Source organism: Eufriesea mexicana, unplaced genomic scaffold (genome assembly GCF_001483705.2).
Source record: "Eufriesea mexicana isolate 0111107269 unplaced genomic scaffold, ASM148370v2 scaffold657, whole genome shotgun sequence".
Classification (NCBI taxonomy): domain Eukaryota; kingdom Metazoa; phylum Arthropoda; class Insecta; order Hymenoptera; family Apidae; genus Eufriesea; species Eufriesea mexicana.
Window position 1 is genome coordinate 572,789 of NW_016908821.1, and position 21,503 is coordinate 594,291.

At 34.0% G+C, this 21,503-nt stretch overlaps 3 protein-coding genes across 10 annotated transcripts in view; all 3 read left to right on the plus strand.

The window, feature by feature from the left end:
• Rab3-GEF (Rab3 GDP-GTP exchange factor) overlaps window positions 1-2,755 on the plus strand; it is a 32,795-nt gene extending 30,040 nt beyond the window's left edge. For 6 of the 8 annotated variants that reach the window (XM_017898360.1, XM_017898361.1, XM_017898364.1 and 3 more), the window contains one exon: window positions 210-2,755. In XM_017898360.1, coding sequence (XP_017753849.1) covers window positions 210-611 — 402 coding nt within the window. In that variant the 3' untranslated portion in view covers window positions 612-2,755. The remainder of the gene's footprint in view (window positions 1-209) is intronic. The other 2 variants (XM_017898366.1, XM_017898367.1) reach the window with 1 other exon arrangement.
• Window positions 2,756-8,033: 5,278 nt separating this feature from the next.
• On the plus strand, window positions 8,034-11,986 carry LOC108546362 (farnesol dehydrogenase). Its single transcript, XM_017898410.1, has 7 exons — window positions 8,034-8,157; window positions 8,257-8,376; window positions 8,468-8,621; window positions 8,971-9,183; window positions 9,525-9,775; window positions 10,176-10,322; window positions 10,589-11,986. Exons 3-7 carry the CDS (start codon window positions 8,534-8,536, stop codon window positions 10,628-10,630), a joined length of 741 nt encoding a protein of 246 aa, XP_017753899.1. The 5' UTR covers window positions 8,034-8,157; window positions 8,257-8,376; window positions 8,468-8,533; the 3' UTR covers window positions 10,631-11,986.
• Window positions 11,987-16,283: 4,297 nt separating this feature from the next.
• Window positions 16,284-17,773, plus strand: LOC108546363 (dehydrogenase/reductase SDR family member 11). The gene is made up of 4 exons (XM_017898411.1): window positions 16,284-16,538; window positions 16,925-17,189; window positions 17,274-17,446; window positions 17,555-17,773. The coding sequence occupies exons 1-4, from the start codon at window positions 16,404-16,406 to the stop codon at window positions 17,726-17,728; spliced, it is 747 nt and encodes a 248-aa protein (XP_017753900.1). The 5' UTR covers window positions 16,284-16,403; the 3' UTR covers window positions 17,729-17,773.
• The last annotated feature ends 3,730 nt before the right edge of the window (window positions 17,774-21,503 follow it).

A 21,503-nucleotide genomic window follows, 5' to 3' on the forward strand; every position in this document is an offset into this window, starting at 1 on the left:
CTCGATTCTCTTACAAATTCAGGAATTGTAGACAAAGAGTGAAAGAAATCTTATTTTTCTATTTAAAGGTTAAAAATTCCTGAAAGATCTGCATAAAAATTACGTTTTTACTTGAAAATCCAACACGTCGAAGAATTACCAAATAATTCGAAATTTGTCTAGATTAAAGTAAAAATTAAACGTGAAATCTGTTTATACAAAAATTTCAGGCAGATCAAATCTGCTACTCAGTCCTCTGTGTGTTCTCCTACCTGGCCGCTGGGTTGGAACAACCAAAGCAACAACAGAACCAACAGCAACAACCTCAATACCATCCCCAGCCCCAGCAGAAACCGCTGCCACCACAGCAACCGCAACATCAGCAATCGCAATCACAACGTCAACAAGCACAGCAAAAACAACAGTACCAACAACACCAGCAGACCCAGCAACGTGCACAGTACCAACAGCAACGTCAACAGCAACAGCAGCAGCATCAACCTCAGTCACAATTACAGACACAACAACAGCCACAGCCTCAAAGTCAACAACACACTGTTAGCAACGTTGGCCAGGCTAATTCTCAAAGCCATAGAAACACGCAATTCGATTCTTTTCCTAGGCATCACTGACACAAAGGCAGACACTCGCTCCCATTTGTGCATAATTACAATAAGTGTGCCCCCTACGCTTGCCTACCTTGGGTGTAAAGCCTCGTTTCCTGATCAATCCATTTGCATCATCCAGCTTGACAGATATGCCTGTTGCTGAAACCCTCTTTCGAACATCAAACACTATAAAGATCAGAAAATTAACAGAAGTGGGCTGATCATGGCTTTTTGCTGCAATATTCACTTGAACAGGGCAATTCCAGGAATAGGCGAACTTTGATTCACATTCGAAGCTAGAGATTCTTTCACAGAGTGATTCTGTGTGATCCAAGGAATCAGAAGCTAGTGTATATCTATCTGACAATCGTCTGAACCAAAATTTCTTTACTTTTAACACAGTGAACTTTGATTCACAAGCAGTATTAAAAACTCTGGAAGTGATCCTACGCTTCCTAAAAGATCGGAAGTTGATAACCATTTATTTCACGATCTCTCGTTTCAGGTGTGAACCGAATTTCCTTTACGTCTGACATTGTCCTTTCCACGTCGATCTAGCTTTGCGATTACGTTAACTTCTATGAAAATGACCAAAAGAAACGAGTACATCCATATCCTAGATGCAAATGGATCGAAGCTATACCTCGAAACGAGCACAAAAGTCTAACCTGAAAAACCTTTCTTTTCAAAATCTCTTTGAAGAAATCGTTTCGTTTCAACTTCCTTTATCGACTATGAAAATCGGAATCGTTGCACGCGCCGCTCGTGGCGTTATCATCCTCCTATCATCCTCAGAGAGTCAGCTCTAAGTTTCCTCTAGGCACAAGAGAACCTGTTTTGCATTCTATTCGAGAAAGCATTCGATGGAATCGAACGAGGTGATTAAGATTCGTCGGGAACAGACTGGAGGGTCGAACGACAACGTTTCGTAGGCAATCGGAAATTCATGAGTTAAAAGATAAAAAGATACAAACGTAACATTGGCCAGTTAACTAGACACAGTCTTGGTAATTATTTGCAAAGCGGGAGCCGTTGGGTGTATACGATGAAAACAAATTACGAAGCATTTTTCTTGAACACGAAGTATCATCGACAGGCGATTCGAAGTAAATGACGATAATAACGGTGACCATGTAACAAGGAAACAGTGGATGTTGCACATTCGCAAATACGGATTTCGAGTGGTATTCAAGCGAACAAACAAAAGATCCGAGTGAATCGAACGTTCCTCGATCCTCTTACCATGGGTAGTAAGAAAGATTAACAGAAGTCTCTCTAACCAGTTTCATCCTTTGATATGTTCGTGTGCACATGTAGAGACGCGAAGTAATAAAGCTTATACAGTTGCTGAGAGAAATATAACGAGTTAACCGAGTCAATAGGTGTATATCGAAATAATTATTTTCTGGGCACTGGGGTAAAGAATGTAGAAAATCTGAGAGAACAACTCTAGGCCTAATTCAGGGCCGTATAAAGTACCTCTCTATCGACTCTAATTTCGCTTCGACTGCAATTTGTATTTCAAAAATTATTTTCAATTACAGGGGTACAATTTAAAAGAGGAATTTGAAGAATCTGTGTAAAAATTACATTTTTAAAAGATGTGCGAGGGTAAATAAAATTTATAGAGATTTAATAGTAAAATTCGCAATGGATCCTATGTGGACCTCGATCCTTGCGATGTCGATCGGTCTATGAACTATTGTTCATAGGATTATAATACCAGGCGTCATAGCTTACGATTTCGTTACATTTCTTTCAGCAACGATGATATGTATCAATCGTTCACGAAAAAAAAGAAAGAAAATAAATAAAAAATCAACTTGAAGCGACGTTAAACTATTCTTCGAAGCTTCGGTGAAGGCCGGCATAGTAGACATCGAGGTCTGTCTTGACGGTGTTTTCTATGAATAGCACGTAAAGCAATTCTGAGATACAATAAATGAGATAAAATTTAAAAAAGTATAATAACTATTCGTATAATCGGTGGAACAATTTTGTATAAAGTACATCGAAACAGACTGTAACTGTGATCATCTAATTTGATGGAGAACGAAGACGAAGAAGATGAAGATGAAGATGAAGATGAAGCTATTTAATTTCGTATGGTCGCATGAAATAGCCCAGAGTATTATGTATAATCTCGGATAGGATCGATACAATAGACATCTCTCCCTCTGTATACATAATCATCATTCATTTCGAACAATTGTATCGTTGTTGCGAGAGTTCCTTAGTTTAATTCGTCGTTGAAAAACATGAAAGATTTTATTATGAATTTTTGTTCATTGTTTTCCATTATTTTCTTTCTATTTTCTTTTACGATTTTAATCAGGGTTTTAACAGATGTAACGAATTGCTATAATTTCTTCTAGTCGACCAATGGTCGGTCTGGAAGATCAGAGGGTTTAGAAGAAGAGATTCGTGCTTCCATATCGATCCTGAAAATTCCTCAAATTCAACAGCGAAATTTAGAGAAATTCGAAATTCGTAAAATTAACTCGAAGAAAATTAAATTCGTTAACGATTGATTTTTTTTTCTTTAAAGCTATTAACGAGAGATCTGAAAAATTGTTGAAATTGAAAGGGGGAAAAGGCATTCTTTTATTTCGGCAATTTTTTGTTTTCGTCAAATTAATACGTGACGAAGTTTGAAATCTTAAAAATGAAATTTCAAAGGAAAATTGAGTTCGTCAAGAAGATTTTAATTCCTGAGAATGCTCTGCTAAAAATATTTCTTAATTTTACTTTAAAGATTTCAGGATCGATCGCATACTCTCTCCCTAATGTTGCAATAAAAGAAAATTCAGGAAAGAGAATGGTGGCCAAGCAGGACGAACAATATTCTTTAAAATAACAGGCTTTAAATCTCCAAGGCTGACTATTTGCATATTTTACCTCATGATAATTAACGCGAAGTAAGAATCGAGAGATAAGGAAGAAACGAGTCGGTCGTGCTAAGGTAACACGTTACAATTGCGTATATATTTTAGTATGGACACTAATAATATAAAGGTTAATGTATATTTGTAATGATCGTAACGAGTACGAGCGTCGATTTATCTCCTTCTTTTCCCAAATTTGTTGAAATTAAACGTATCTCGATGAATTATCGATTTACCAAAGGTATCATAACGAATAAAAAGAAAGAACAGTCACGAGTGTACGAGATAATGAAATGTCGCATCTTTGAATATTTATCGTGCAAAATGGCGAAAAGTTACTTTATGATTTTATTGTAAGTTCTATCGTAAGCACTACTGATCGTAAATTTGAGATTACCTTTGTAATTTAAATATCAAAATTAATTTCTCAGTGTAATTATATTTCGTGAACTAATATTTGAAATTAACATTTTAATTGAAAAATTTGTTAACTTGAAACTTTGAAAGTTTGAAACTTTGAAAATACGAAACTTTGAAAATTTGAAGCTTTGAAAATTCGAAACTTTGAAAATTTTACGTTCAATAATTACTCAACGCTAAAAATTCACCAAATCATATTTCTCTGCGTCTTTTCGCAAAGAACATAATAACTTAAGAAGATTATCAATGCCTCATCCTTCTCTCGGATAATTGGCAACCATAAGTAGGCACATCTGTTTCTTCATTCTCTCTAAATATACACCACAGCGAATAAAATGTAATCTCAAACTTACATTCGGAATTGCACATTATTTTTCATATGAAACACATCAAGATTTAAGATAAGCAACGTCACTTGGAATAATTATATCTCGTTAGTATCTGTGATCTTACATTTTATAAATTAGTCTTATAATCCTAAATTTAAGTTCAATTATGTTTCTCGTGATGTGCGTGCAACGGAAGATGCAAAAGCTTAAAAATCACACATATGTACTTACGTCTCGTAGATAGACCGTGTTGTCAAATCGGTGAGGCCGAAATTCAACGTGTTCCCCTGCAACAAGAAAATAAAAAATAAAATTTCACATATCTCGTACGTAAGCGGAAATCCACGAACATTCTAATCCTCAACTATTCTCTCAAAAGTCGCCTTTTCAATTAATCACGATATTTATTATTTAAAACAATGAATTTCCAACGGTCAGAAGTATAGAAATATTCCCGAGGATCCTCATCAGAAGACAAGCGAAACCCGTTTAATAACTTTTAAAAAATTTCGACTACAATTCTCAAGAATATTCCTATGGATTCGTTAATTAATTAAAAAATCTTTCGAATTAAAAATTCATTAAAATATCTGGAAAATAATGTTTATCTCTCGCTGATAGTACTTTTGTTTTAGTGAACTAATATTTGAAATTAACATTTTAATTGAAAAATTTGTTAACTTGAAACTTTGAAAGTTTGAAACTTTGAAAATACGAAACTTTGAAAATTTGAAGCTTTGAAAATTCGAAACTTTGAAAATTTTACGTTCAATAATTACTCAACGCTAAAAATTCACCAAATCATATTTCTCTGCGTCTTTTCGCAAAGAACATAATAACTTAAGAAGATTATCAATGCCTCATCCTTCTCTCGGATAATTGGCAACCATAAGTAGGCACATCTGTTTCTTCATTCTCTCTAAATATACACCACAGCGAATAAAATGTAATCTCAAACTTACATTCGGAATTGCACATTATTTTTCATATGAAACACATCAAGATTTAAGATAAGCAACGTCACTTGGAATAATTATATCTCGTTAGTATCTGTGATCTTACATTTTATAAATTAGTCTTATAATCCTAAATTTAAGTTCAATTATGTTTCTCGTGATGTGCGTGCAACGGAAGATGCAAAAGCTTAAAAATCACACATATGTACTTACGTCTCGTAGATAGACCGTGTTGTCAAATCGGTGAGGCCGAAATTCAACGTGTTCCCCTGCAACAAGAAAATAAAAAATAAAATTTCACATATCTCGTACGTAAGCGGAAATCCACGAACATTCTAATCCTCAACTATTCTCTCAAAAGTCGCCTTTTCAATTAATCACGATATTTATTATTTAAAACAATGAATTTCCAACGGTCAGAAGTATAGAAATATTCCCGAGGATCCTCATCAGAAGACAAGCGAAACCCGTTTAATAACTTTTAAAAAATTTCGACTACAATTCTCAAGAATATTCCTATGGATTCGTTAATTAATTAAAAAATCTTTCGAATTAAAAATTCATTAAAATATCTGGAAAATAATGTTTATCTCTCGCTGATAGTACTTTTGTTTTCGTTTCTGACCATCCTTTATTTTTTCCTTCATTTTCAGACCTTTTTGCATCGCTCTAGACTATTATCGAAATTTTATTGATAAATATTATTTAAATATTAGCATGGAGTCGCGTGTCAAGGTATCTTCAGGGAGGTATCTACACTTCTGACCCACGCGACACATTTATCTTGTAACGCTGAACTTCGAATTGATATCAGGGCGTGTTTTATTTTTCAAAAGGGTACTGCTATCGCAATCGGAGAACAACTTGTTATACCTTGGAAAAAAGAAATGAGAAAAAGGAAAAAAGAAGACGAGGGGAATAACAACCAATAAACAAATGAAATCGAGCCATTATAATTTCGCGATTTAATAAACGAACCATCGACGAATAACCAGACGTATCGTTTGTACGTGTTACGATTAAACAAAAGGGATATATTTTCTCCGCAACACAGCAAAAGAAAAGGGGTATAATAATTTTTAAGAGATTTGTAAATAATCGTCGAATTATATTGTAGAGAAGGAAGAGAACGATAACGACCAATGGATTTGTTCTATTTTATTTATAAGAAAACCAGCGTGACGTTCGATCGAATGGAAGAAACTCGCTTCAGAAGACACGGAAGTCGCGATGGCCCTCCGACTTCCGCTACTCTGTCTGTCTCTCTCTCATTCTCTCCGCCTAGCGCCCATTGTTTAGCAGTTCCTGTTTTAGTGCCACGCTTGGACAATGTTTTAGCGAATCATTGTCGCATTCCACAATGATACGTGACGGATTTAACAATAAGCGAACGAAAAGAATAATAATAATAAACAATAATAATAATTATAACGATAAAATGGATAAAAGAAAACTGTTTATTAGAGTCCCGAACGGGACAGATTCGATACAAGTTTCAAGTGTATAGTACTCAGCAATGTAGGCGCCTTATATCCAATAAATAACTTGTAGATTTGAACCGATGTGTATCAATAACCCTTACTACATTTATTGTTTTAGTTCATAGAAAAATTAATTAAAAACTATAATAAATTGTAAGTGAGAAAATCGTAATGGCATGTTCCAAAAGCTAGTCTTTTAATGACTTATTTCTAAGATAGAAGAAAAGGGAATCTAATAATTTCTGGAGTTACAAAAGAAGAAATAAATTTTGGGAAAATTCTAATTTTTTCATTTTCCTGTAATTAATTAATAATGTATTGATTAATAATTCATTACTTTTGCTTTTAAAGCGTGTGGAAATGTAATTCCTAAATTACATGGCATGATAAAAAATGAACAAGCAAAATGAAGTATTATAGTTTTCTTTTCTCTGAATCAACTCTTGGATAACACAATGGATATTCCAAGCAGCGTAGGAATAATTGATTTCGCAATCTAAAGCACACCTCTCTTTAGCCTTAATACGTTAACGAATCACTTCCGTCTTCATAAATAAAGTACATTAGCATTATAACAACTATTCGTGCACACTATCAGGCATTAATAATTAGAGAGAGATACCTAATTATGTTAATTTGTAACAATCGACATATTAAACTGCAACGACATTTGAATATTCTTCTGAAATCATCGAATAAGCATGAACTTCTTTTGCATACAAAATACAAAATTTTACCTTCTGGTACTTGGAAGTTTTCAAGATATTAATTAAAATGATTACACGTGTATTTGCGAGAATTCCCAATCGTAATCATGCGAGCCCTCTTATCTACCCTAAACCAATACTGTCATTACTGCGTCATTGACTACTTATCAGTTGACGACCACCACACGAAGACGTTTACGTAACTAACACCTATACAGCTTTTAGCTATATTCAAGGTATACATGGCCCTGAAAATTTTTCGTTAACATCTCAGAAACCCATAAATAATCAAATCTAAAATTTTATATTCTGTCTCCAACACTCTCTTCACCAGTCTGTCTTAAATTTCATACCAATCGACCATAGGACGCTTTTCAAAAGTACAGCTCGATCGACACGCTGTATCTGTCGACTGTATTCTAAATTTACCCTGAATTCGTGATTAATGACCTGGAAAACTCGAAGACCTTAATCCCTAAATCAATGTATTCCTCTAATACATCTGTCCGCCATATTGGATCCCTCATTTTGTTGTCTGTAACTGTCCGACTTCGTGATCAAAATGGCGGGCTGTGCGATGTCAGCGGATTACCTACCGCAGAAACACAATGACAAATAGACGACAAGGGCTTCTCAATTAACGACCTACGTCTATGGACTTAATCGCATATCAAGCACCTCGACGTAACTGCAGTTGTGCAAAGAAGTCCATCGTGGTTGCTTCGACCAAGTATCTCGAATAAAACCAGCCTCTTGTATCACTTCGGTACACCACCTGAAAGAAAAGATCTCGTAAGGCTGATAATACATAATAATAAGTACCTAGAATAATCGAACAAGAATTAAAATAGTCATGAAGTATAATCGAATATTTTTCCATTTTTTCCCCAGACCAGACTACGTTATCCTATAATTATCCGTGTACGAGAAAATCGAAATAGATCGCAGACAGGATGTCAGAGATCTCGCAAACAACATTAATTGCCGAGGACATATCGGACCGAAGGCTAGGTATGGGTTTACCACGAGACTATCGGATTACCCGCCGGACCAGTCGCAATTGATTTTTAACCGCCGTTACTTTTTACCTATCGGTTTCTAGACTTATAAGCGATCTTATTACCGGAGCCACGTCGAGCAGTCGTAAGCCGTTCGTGAGATAGCGAGGATGGACAGATGGGTAGGAAAGGTGGCCGTGGTCACGGGAGCAAGTGCCGGAATCGGGGCTGCGATCGTCAAGCAATTGGTCAGCCATGGTAAGCTTCAGGAAACTCAAAAAATCGTCGAAACCGATTAAAATCTCCTGGTCCCAAATATTTTATTTGACGAAGTCGCAGATCGGACATTCAATCACCGATTTTTATAACGTTAAATATCACAAAATACGATCTTTTTTTGAAATTTTTTCCCTTTAGGTAGATGGCCGATCTTAAGGCCTAAACTTGCAATACGATTAATCTAGCTGGAAGATCTCGTACTTGATTTTGAATTGAAGAAAGGGAAAGTAGATTGAATCGTGATATTTCTCGCGTAGTATTACGAGTATTATGTAACACATCCAAATTTCACGAAGATAGTTTATATCGATAATTTTATTTCTGCAAGGCATGGTGGTGGCAGGGCTTGCCAGAAGGGTGGACAAAATAAAGGAGCTGGAGCAAGAGTTGGAGGAATGTTCTGGAAAACTTTACGCCGTCGAGTGCGACGTGTCGAAGGAAGAGAGCATAATCGCAGCTTTCGCATGGGTGCAAGAAAATCTGGGCCCTGCAAACGTGCTGGTCAACAATGCTGGAATGACCAAGGAATCTTCTCTAATAGGTAATTCGTGAAAGACAATGATAACACAAATATCGAAATAAAAATTGAAAAATACAAATCGGAAACTCTCTGTCTCTCCAAACAACTATCTCTCAAAAGCAACCGATGATAACGTTATTATTAAGATTTTATTCGGTAATAAAAATACTATCTGTGCTATATAATAAACTGCAATATCGAAATTTTTAATATCAAATATTACATAATAACTTTAATACCGAAATAAATAAAAATTCGTTTATCCCAAAAATTTTCTATCTCGAAGTTAACAAAGTATCGAATTAATTAAAAATTTTCGAAATTTTTAATTAATTACCGTAATGTGTTTGTCGAACCCACAGATGGCAATTTAGAGGATTGGCGTGCTGTCTTCGACGTGAATGTTTTTGGATTGTGTCTCTGCACTAAGGAAGCGATTCGCATGATGCGTGAAACAGGGGAGGAGGGTGTCATTATAAACGTGAACAGTCTTGCGGGTGAGAGAGTACCTTTTATACCTGGGTTCTCCGTTTATCCAGCTTCAAAGAGAGCCATCACTGCTCTGGCACAGACTCTGCGACACGAACTCACGGAAACCCAAATTAGAGTGACGGTACATATTTAACTACTATCTAACCACCCAACAAGAAGATGAAAAATTATCATAGAAAGACTCCAGTCTCCATTTTTAGAATTGCTGAAAATATGCAGCATTCTAGACTTCATTTTCATTGTATTTTAATTAACACCAATGTTGTATATTAGATACACATTACAAGTAAATAGTCCTAGTTAATCACTTCCTAATAAACTTAATAGATATATGCTTTTGAAATTTAAAGAAGATTAGAAATTAAACTTTTTACATTTGCAGAGAAGTTACAATAGGTGCCATGAAATTTACATGAATTTCTTTAGTCTCTCTCTATGAGAATTTTTTATTTAAAATATTTCATTAAAGGAAATAATCTAATCTCTAAAGACCCTTGAAATTTCTATTTCTATTTTTATAGGGTATCAGCCCGGGACTGGTGGCCACGGAGTTAATGGTGTCCTATAGCACGTATTCAGAGGAGGCGCTAGCATCGTTTCCCACACTAGATCCAAAAGACGTCGCCACAGCCGCGGTGTACATCCTAACATGTGCTCCACATGTCGTTGTGAGTAAAATTATAATAACTGTTTGATAATTAATGAACAACAATCTAGAACGATTACAAACATCTTCGAAAAAGAAAATAATATACATTTTGCTCGAGATTATTCCGTGGTCTTGACCCAACAAATTTTTTATCGTGTAAATTAAACACCCCATAATATCAACCTTCCTCTTGAACACAAGTTCAAGGGCAACATACATATAATTAATATCAAAATTTTGATGCACACTCTGTGTATCAAAATTAATACCAAATTGTGTTTTCAGGTACAAGATATCATTCTGCGACCTCTGGGAGAATCTTGGTAGTGAAAGCGGGAAACGATTCGAGATTAGTTATACTATTGTTAGAACTAATTATTCGTTACACTAGTTACCGCACAAACGATCGTTATAGATGGAAAACAGAATAGAATAGGACAAGGTATATACTCTATGGACCAAAAGTCCCGAAGAACTTGCCTAGTTGCTAATTTTATTACCGATTTAGTGTCACGTGCAGCTGGTACCGGTAACAATTTGCTTTATGTCAGATTTTTAAAACTAACTTGACGAATTCTTAATATTTCAGTATCTCAACGCTACTATATACACCATTATACTTTAGGAAACTTTAAACTAACTTCAAATCCCTAATACTAATATGTACCCCAATTTGAGACCCCTAACTTCCACTCCGTTAATTTTTTAATATTCATTTTTCTCCCTTTTGCATAAAGAAAGTTATCAACTTTATATAACTATTCTCGATCTTCCCTCTGAAAAGAATCGTCCGAATATTTTAGGTTTTCCGTTCAATCGGCGATGTAGGAATTAAAAACAACGAAGTTCGCGAAGACACGCATCTTTTATCTGTTTTTCCATTTCCTCCAGTCTATTTTATAGATAACCTATCTGCCTCGTGTTCTATTTAATTATCATCTAAAAACGACGTTTTCCTGCGATGGAAATGATTCAGCTTGCCGAAAAGAAGAAGGCCTTCGCTCCACCGGAAACACGTTACCAGCACCCTTTTAAGGAAGCTATGAAAGTGAGATCTCTATACCCTTACATCTCTTTGATATTAGCGTAATGTTTATTCCCTAAATATTACATTAAAATTATAAGCGATTAGAATGGAATATATATTTATTCCGTGAGAACTGAATTAAAAATTATAGGCAATTAGAATGCAATATATATTTATTCTATGTATAAGTATCGTATTAGAAATGTAACGATACAAAAATATAATAACGTGAAAATTAAAGAGAACACTTTTTTCACAATAATTGGAGAAGTTGGTGGTAATTGGATTGAGCTACAAGGCTTTTACATACGTGTGATTGAACTAGTTAGGAGAATTATGGCGTACCCACAAGCTGCTTAGCAAGAGACAGGAAATACGGGAATCGAAACGTTTATTGAGGGAAGCGAGTAATCTATTGAAGGAGGGGGAAAAATTGGAGAGAGTCTATCGTTTAATTAACAAAGGATTGTTTTACAATCCGAGCTTCCACCCGCTTCATGCTTTAAAGGGGGACGTTCACTTGCTTCAAGGTTTGAAACTATGACATAAAACTATCATAACACGATACCGATTATAGATAAATTTAAGTTTGGACTTTAATTTTTATACATATATGTAGAATATATCGTATCCTCGCTGGTGGTTAAATTAGCAGAAATTAGCAGTTAGGTTTGTAATTCTATGTAATTTGTAGCTGTTTGTATTGAAATTTAGAATGTTTCTATAAGAAAATAAAGGCTTGAATTATTTACTTTAAAAAAGTTTTCCCCTTCCCCTTTCCTTATAATTTCTTTTTTAATTTTTGGCGACCAAATTTATCAATTATTTCCTTTCAAATTGTTATACTCTAGAATATTCTTATATCTCAGATTTGATGCTATATCTGCGTTGTAAATTCTGTTGTTTACAAGAAACCACGAATATTACAGAAAATTGTTCGATTTAAGGAAAATGGACGAAGGCCATCAAGAACTATGAGAACGCGAAGTCGATGGCCAAATTCGATAGCGCATTGTCGAGAGGAAAATTGAAAACGATATACAATGATCATTTAATCGATGCTTATGTGAAAAGAGGAGACTGGTACTACAGAAATAATTTATTACTAGAAGCACTGGGAGATTATGAACAGATTTTCATTTATAAATTACCTGGTATACATATAACGAAGATACAAGTATGCAAATAGTGAAATTAATATCGGAGATAAATATTAAAAATATCGCACACCGTAATATATATAAATCTATAGGATAGATTGTTAGAGATCCTACGGAAGTTACTCAAATACGACATGTTCCGAAGATATTGGGACAAATTTATAATGAACCCTGATCCCCTGAGAACTTCTGCTTTGTTATCCATGCACGCAGAATACAAAATTTATCTGGGAGAAACGGAACTTGCTAGGCACATGCTTCTGAAGGCTCTCGCTCTTAACAAAGACAATGAACAGGCTCAAGAATTATTACAAGTTCGTATTTTCTTAATAATAATGGAAAAAAAGTAATTTAAAGTTCAATCAATTTACGGATAAAAATAATGGAATATCCAGAATATTTTTTATAAGTTTAAAAATATATAAACTAATATTAAAATTAATTATAGCATAAATAAGGAATATACAATATTTGCCATTAATTTATTTAAAAAATTAGAAAGTATAGAAACAATCATCAATTATAATATACCAAAGTAGTGAACACAATACATTTATATACACAATTTCAACACCATGGGTATATCTCTCTGTTTCACTTCAGAAATTTATTTGCTACCTTCTTCTACTATTTTCCTAGGAATTTCCTATATTAAATATCTTCTTAAACTTTGCTCAAATCAAAGAAGAATTATTAGAGTCTTCCAATTCTTAAGAATGTTAATGTTATTCCTCTTAGAACCAAGATTTTTCGTTGGAATAAATCCTCTCAGTCCTGTGCAACGAATACTATTCCTTCGTTACCATTTGATTCCTCGCGTTCTCCATGCTTGCCACGCCTTAGCCTGTACAAGGAACTCTTCACTGACGAGTAAGTCGGAATATCGGTAATGAATTCATATCCCCTATTTACCAGCTGCCCCACTTCCTCTTTGTATATCTGAGCAATAGGCAGCACTTCCTCTTTTGCCCTCTTCCTCGCTATAGCCACGTGCTTCTTCACCTCACACTTGGCCAAATCGGGCTTGCAAGTGTGTTCTACGAATTTCAAAATCTCTCCATTTCTAGTGGCCATTCGTCCCTTGCACTTGCATGTCTTTTCATTCAAACAGAGCCAGGTTATTACTTCTCCATTACGCCTATACTGACGAAATTGATAACCTTTATAGAGGACCATAGGTTTACCCTTCGATGTTTCCAATATTTCCATTTTTTTCCGTCCTCTTTTCGATTTTACAATCAAACCAAGACGAGGTTGACAAAGAAGAGTAGGAGAACTTGGTTGCACGGAAGTAACTCCACGACTGCTGATGATCTCCGGATTTAGGCTTGGCCAGGTAGAGTTCGCGTCTAACCGCATCTCCAGGCACGCAAAAATAAGCAGCGTAAACGGAGACCACAAATCGCGCTAATTCCTCCGCGACCGCAGCCGCACGACCGCAGACTGCACAGACGATGGCTGGGGCTTCTATGATCCGATGGAAACATTTCGAATAATTTACACCGAGTGTTCCGTTCAGTATATAAAATCGCCGATAGAATTTTCCGCATTTTAAAAATTTGTTTTCCTTAAAAATCTTCAATTTTTCATTATTTATTTTATTTCTTAGCTAATTGCTTTCTTCCATTCGAAAATAATCTTCATTCTTCATAGAAATAGCATTCGAAATTTGAAACTTTGGTTATTGAATGGAAATGTATATTTTCCATTAATCATTACATGAAATATTGAAATTTAAACCGATTAATACAAAGAGGTTATAATACAAATTGCAATTTGTTATTCCATTATTTTATATCTCCTTGTTGTAAATGTCACGAATTAATTATTTTATGTTTTTAATGTATATTATATTACTTACATATAGGTTATATTTAGTACTAGTCACACGTTAGCAGCGTATACCGTCATATGGTGCATGCACAATTGTTACGACAAGGCTTTGATTACAGTCGAAAAAGCATTAGGTTGTAATCCGTATAATCCAGGATTTACTTTATTAAAAACTATAGTTTTACGATTATCTGGTCGTTTCGAAGAAGCAAATTCTTGGTTAGAAAGTCTCAGTAACAATTTCTACAAACTACTAGAACCAACAAGAGACAAAGAAAAATCAATCATGGGAAAGTTTTCGATTAGTGAAACGAGGGACCTATTGATCAAACAATGGTATTTAATACGGTAAAAATATTAATAATAAAACATATATCATTCTTCGATTTACCTTCAGAATTTTCCTGAGTAACGTCCTATGAAAAAACATGAATATCTTTTCCCATTTCACACTTCACACTTTCAAACATGGAACACGCGCGTCTTTTGATGAAAACATAACTGAACTTGCTACATTATCGATCACAGAACAGTATCGATACACTACACTGCACTATAGAACGTTTGCGCGCGAAAAAATTTCGAACTCTCATTTTACAGATACGATATGTCGTTAAAGTGTATGCTAGAAGATAAGCTAGACATGGCAATACGAATTATATATAAAAGTAACCTAGTTAAGCACTACGCGGAACCGTATATATTATTGGGTGACTGTTTTGTAAAACGTAAAGATATCGATTTGGCATTGAAGTCATACCTCAAATGCCGTGAAAAGATACGTCAGCTGAACCTACCAGTTTCTCGAAAGACTATCGATCTAACGGAACGAATAATCGATATTCTAAACGATAAAGCAGAAGCGGCGGTAAACAAGGGACATTCAAAACGCACCATAGACATAGTGAACCAAGCACTTCGAATACTCCACGAAGATGGAATACCATTAGAAGAATTACGTATACAACGTGGTCGTGCTCTATTATATAAAGCTCGTAGTCAATTTCAGATTGAAAATAAGCAGAATATGCGAAAGAAACAGTCCTGTGAAACCGCAGCCGATAGTTTGAGATTCGTTCGCGAACTAAATGAGGATTTGTATCAAGCTTTGTATGACGATAAAGATATCGAAGAAGTTATCGATCGCTTTGCACCTACTCGAAAGCTACCTAAATCTTTAAAAATATTTATGCAATTTTCATAACAGATTGTATTAATTGAATTTCAGTGTATTTTAAGGAAGTTAAAAAAGGGATGAATTTATAATATTTCAGTAAATGAAATTATTATTTCAAAGGTAATAAATCATATAAGCTTCACTCACCAAGTGAAGCAATGTTAAAAATATGTATCTGACGCAATATTTACAAAACGTTACTCTTGAAGAAGATACCTGTATCTCTTTTTATCGTTGTCCTTACTTGTAGTAAACATATTATACATATTTAAAAAAAAAAACATCCATGTTAAACCTTTTATAGAAATATACCTATCTGAGCAAATATAACTACATATATGTGTAACACAACCTTGTAAAAAAGGTGAATTAATTGTAGATATAGTCCAGAATAATAAATTTCACTAGAAACTCTTTCTTTTTATTAATAAATTCTGAATTTTATTTTATACAATTAATTATACCATTTTATTTTATCAATAGAGAATTGTGTAATTAATAAAATTCATATCTCTTCTTTCCTATCAGAAAAAAAATAAAATAGTATAGATAATTAGGCAAATTTCTTTCAAAGAAGTCAATTGCATATCAAAACATATCCTATCTGTAATAAACGAACTGTCTACCGTTATAAGGATATCAACACCCCGTATGATTTATTCCTGCAAATAATGCAATATCGTTTTGGATGCAAATACAAGCACAACCATAGTGGAACAAAGACTGGGTGAAGTATCTCTATGTCTGAAGATTAACGCGACCTCGGTAATCTTGGGCCACAATTTCACTCCAGTATAAAAACGGGCGCCGGTGCTTCGAAATGCATACACATTTTGTGGTTTCAGTTCCACGGTTCTCAGTCGTGTAATTACAAGTAAAAGAATACACATCTAATACGCAAACATGGAACAACGTTGGGCCGACAAAGTTGCCTTGATCACTGGAGCTAGCTCTGGCATCGGCAAGTGCCTAGTAGAATGCCTCGTTGGCAAAGGATTGAAAGTTATTGGCGTTGCTCGCCGAGTTGACAAAATAAAGGTATGTTTCATGAAAAATATTCCTTAAACAGTTAACAACTGACAAGCAAAAAAGCTTCATAATTAATTCTTTTTCTGTAATGAAAGGATCATCTTCGTTATTAATTTTTCATGAGAATTACAAACAAATTTCATTATATACTTAATAGATTTAAGACAACTTCACTTATTCCTGGCTTTCTTTTATGGATAGTGTGAACCATTGTTATTTTCTATTCGTAGTTATTCTATTTGGACCTTCCACATAAATTGTAAAGAAGTTTTATTCAGTGAACTCGGTAGATTTTAAATTTCACTTCCTTCACGTCCTTGCTTCTTTTCTAATTAAAAATGATTAATGTATCTTTATTTATAGAATTCAAGTTTTATGCTTTTTCTTTCAAATAGGCACTTGCCGAGGAGCTAAAATCGAAACCTGGAAAACTGTTTCCTCTTCAGTGTGATCTCTCCAACCAGAATGCCATCCTGCGTGTTTTAGAATGGGCCGAGAAGAACCTAGGAGCCGTAGATATCCTTATCAATAATGCCGCTATTAACATTGACGTCTCGTTCCAATCTGGTGAGATGGAAGACTGGAAGAAAGTCTTCGATGTAAACTTCCTTGGACTAACTTGCATGACCAAGGAAGTTCTGAAGTTAATGAAGAAGAAGGGTATGCATTTTTTAAAATCTAAGAACTTGAAAAAATATGTTTCAAAATACGAATTTTTAACACTTTCTTACTTCTGTCTTTCAGGTATTGACAACGGTGTCATTCTAAATATTAATGATGTTTGTGGATTGAAAGCATCAAGTTGTTGTGATCGTCCGATGTCCCCAGCTTATATAGCGAGTAAATCTGCTTTGAATGCCTTGACGGAAAGCCTTAGATCTGAGTTGGCACAACTTGAATCTAACATCAAAGTCATCGTAAGTTTTCAATTAGATTTATCCTTACCTCCAAAACTACATTGATTTCAAATTTGTATCTTTGAAATTTTATTCTCAATGATTAATGTATGTATTTATTCATCGTAGTCCATCTCTCCTGGCTTAGTGGAAACCGAAATGTCTGTACAATGGTTAAAAGAGAATCCTCGCTTAGCTTTGAAACCCAAAGATGTATCCGACTGTGTCCTCTTCTCGTTGCAATGCCCTGACAACGTTCTGATCAAAGAGCTGGTAGTCACGCCGATCCGCGAATCGATGTAAAAATAATAACTGGATGTCGTTCGTTACTTCACTAATTGTTTAACATAAAACATGACAATTAACGTTTGTAAATATAAAAAATAAATATTTTGCAATATACATTGGTTGTTATTTAAATAATTCGGCGCTATTTCGTAAGACAGTCATTTTATTCGTAAAAAGTTGTAAACGATTCAGGAAAGAAAAATATTTTATTCATTGTCACGTGACGTAATACAATATAAGAAAGAAAACACTTATAATAAAATTAAATTTCGTTTGTTCTTTACTATCAAATAAATAAATTTTATAATTGCAGAATGTTTGTAAGAAATACTAATTGCAATAGCGTTAGAACTGATTTTACGAAACAATCGTAACTTCATTGATCCAAGAGCAGCGGAAGTTTATTTCCCTCTTGATCCAATAGATCATCTGAACAGAACTGATAACAGATTAATAGTATTATATTCTCTTCCTTCTTTCACATTACTCACCTAATTTTCGATCTATATTACCTCAACCATTGGAAAATATTCCTTGAAAGATTTATTACAAATACTTCTTATAAATTAACTTGAAACCAATCTATATTTATTATATATAATAAGCATCTAAATAAAATATCTTTTTTAACACAAAAAAGATTATTTTTGTGCCTTTTTAGTAAACAAAAATCAAAATTATCATTCTTGTAACATGATTTTTTAGTATTTTGTTGAAATTGAAGAAGATTGAAGCCATACTCACATACTTCCATCTTTCGATCACTGACCACTGCTTTCTTGAACAAATACATGAAAAAAATTTACAATCGATCGATATTAATTGTGTAATTATAATTGAGATATTAATTTGTAATAATAAACATTAGTTGAGGAAAGGAATTCAGGATATATCCAAAAACGTACCAGTAATAAAACAAATATTTTTATTCCTGTTTCCTGAACAAATATCGACGATCAGGAGTTCTATAAAATTCCTCTTATCGTCGAGGAGTAACAAACGTAATGCGAAGGTTTCTAATTAAAAGAATGACTGGATAACTATTGAGGAAAGGTTAATACTACTATCAGGAAACGGACATTCACTCTGCCAAAAATTTGTGAGAGAAACTTCTTCTTAAGGATTGAAAAATTTGTGTGCATATATTATGCATGTTTATACGTGTGTGTGTGTGTGTGTGTGTGTGCGTGCGTGATATGTATATACTTATATATATATATTCACACAAATTTTTCAATCCTTAAGATTTAAAGTGTACGTGTAAGCTGAACATAAATATGATAAACGATTAATGTAAACACACTGAAACAGATCTTTCAAACAGACGAATATTATATCTGTTACTCGTTTAAGTTAGTTTCGCAAAAAGTTGATCGGTAAAAAAAATCAAAAAGTAGAAATTTCTTTTTTTATTTTTTTTTTTTTTTTTTTTTTTTTTTTTTTTTTTTTTTTTTTTTTTTAATTCTTTGCCAGGACTTTTGGTATCATTTAGAAGAATGCATGCAGAAAAATATGTATATCGAAGGGACGTCAGAGATATTAAACTTGAACAAATACCTTACAGCGAGTGTGTGCAAATCGCATCATCCGTTTTTGATCATCCGTGTAATCCGAAAAATGATATCCGACTATTTTTTTTTAATTCCTGTATTGATCCCGATAAGTGCAAATCCAAATCTCATATCCGACCTAGGCGATAAATCCATGAAACCTATTTGAAGCATAAACGAGCGCAGCCACACGTTTTGCTTTTCTTTATATATAATTGATCAATATCTCGATAATCCAAATCCATCCACACGGCATGAACACGGCGTTATCGTATATTTTGTCCGGTCAAAAGATGCAAGTGATCCGTTTATTTACAGAATCCGTAGAATATTTCCAGCCAATTTATCCGTTATCCAAAATTCCATCATGAACACTAATCTTATCCTGTCAGCATCCTAATCCAACACACCATATCTTTCTGCCGAATCCTGTCCTTCCATTTTATCATTTTTTTTTTTCATCTCAGGAGATCCTCTACAACTAGGGAGAGCCAGGTCCTTGTTACAAGATGAAGGATTCATCTTATTTTCTGACCCGAACATTAATATCCTCTTGCACGCGCATTAAGGTCCCGAAGAGGTGTAAGTTCTTACTATATTATAACACACGTATCAAAATGTATATACACATGCTCACGATTGATCAACGTGTACAATTACCGAAACGACCGAGAGGAGAGCAATCGGACGATTTTCGATCTCGAAGTAAAAGCCGAACCCGTGGAAACACTATTTTGCAATGCGATAGTTTTCTCTTGGAGGACCACTGTTCGTTCTCCACGATCCTGAGGAACGCTAACACGGAGTAGATAGTTCGATCGTATATTGCCTATGCTAATTCTTATGTTACACGAATCAAACGAGAAGCGAGGCAGATTTCTCAATGAGATGATTTCCTCGCGTTAAACAAGGCACCAGTCTTATATCCTTTTCGTGTGTTCTCGCGAATCATCGATCACTCAGTGCCGATGAATGAAACATATGATACTTCCGGTCAATAGAGTTTTTCTTTGATGACGAGAATCAGAGTTATCATTTCGATAACGATAAAAATAATTCTCGACTTACAAATGTCTGACATACGAAACTATTAGTAAATATTTTATAATATAAAATAAAACTCTGCAATGTTGACATTCCATTACCAGTTTGTTCTTTCTTTTTCTTTAGAGCGTACAAAACGTAAGAGAAAAATCGCGAAAATCACTCTCTATTTCTTTCTCGCTTTATTAATGTTAAAATCGCGTGAATGTAATAAAACCCAAACACTGAACGATTAAAAAATCTCTATAAAACCACGTAATGTATCGAAGATGTTCATTCTGCATTTTTAAATACGGCATTTTTTTCTTTTTTTTTCCGTTTAGTTCATCAACGCAGAAACACTGCTATATCACGATTAGATAATATTTTTTACGTTTGTTTAACGATTCAAAAGACAAAAATATGGATAATCATTTTAAATCCTTGTAATGGATTTGCCAACGTTTTCTGATGAAAATCCAGCTAATTGAGAATCCTTGAATGAAACGGATTGTGTCTTTCATCCAATTCCTTTCCTGAATTCCTGATCCTGAATTTCCTCTTGAAAGTATCCTTAATGCCTCATTATTTTTGCATTCTCTTAATCCTTTTTTATAATATATGCTCCATACATAAATCCATCCAAAACGCATTCCATCTCATCCCACCGTCAAGCGAATGTGTATTATATCCATCCAAGAAGTAAGATCGTGTCGATTTCAGTTTTTCATTCATTGTGTTACAATCCAATCCAATATACAAAAGAAGAAAAAATACATTAGTCCCTTATACAATATGCATTAATGTTATATATAAAATTTATCACTGCAAATATGATCCCTGTGACTTACAATATTCAAATATTATGTTTTATAAATTGAGCAAATACTATACAAATCAACATTTTGTATCTGCTTAATTTAAATTTAGAATCATTTTTACATTTACTAGGTCTATGTAAATAATGTAAAAAATAAATAGAAATCACAGGATCAATTTGCAATAATAATATTCTCAAGAATACACGAAATCATTGTTTTCCTTCAACATATTTAATTAAGAATTTTAAAAAAGGTATGTTTTAGGCATGGATTGCAAAATTTAAAGAAATTGTCTGTATACTTTTAAAAAGGAAAACGTTAAATGAGAAATGTGTAGCAGAATATTATTTTCAAGTGTCTTATTTGATCGATAAAAACACATTTCTCAGGATATGT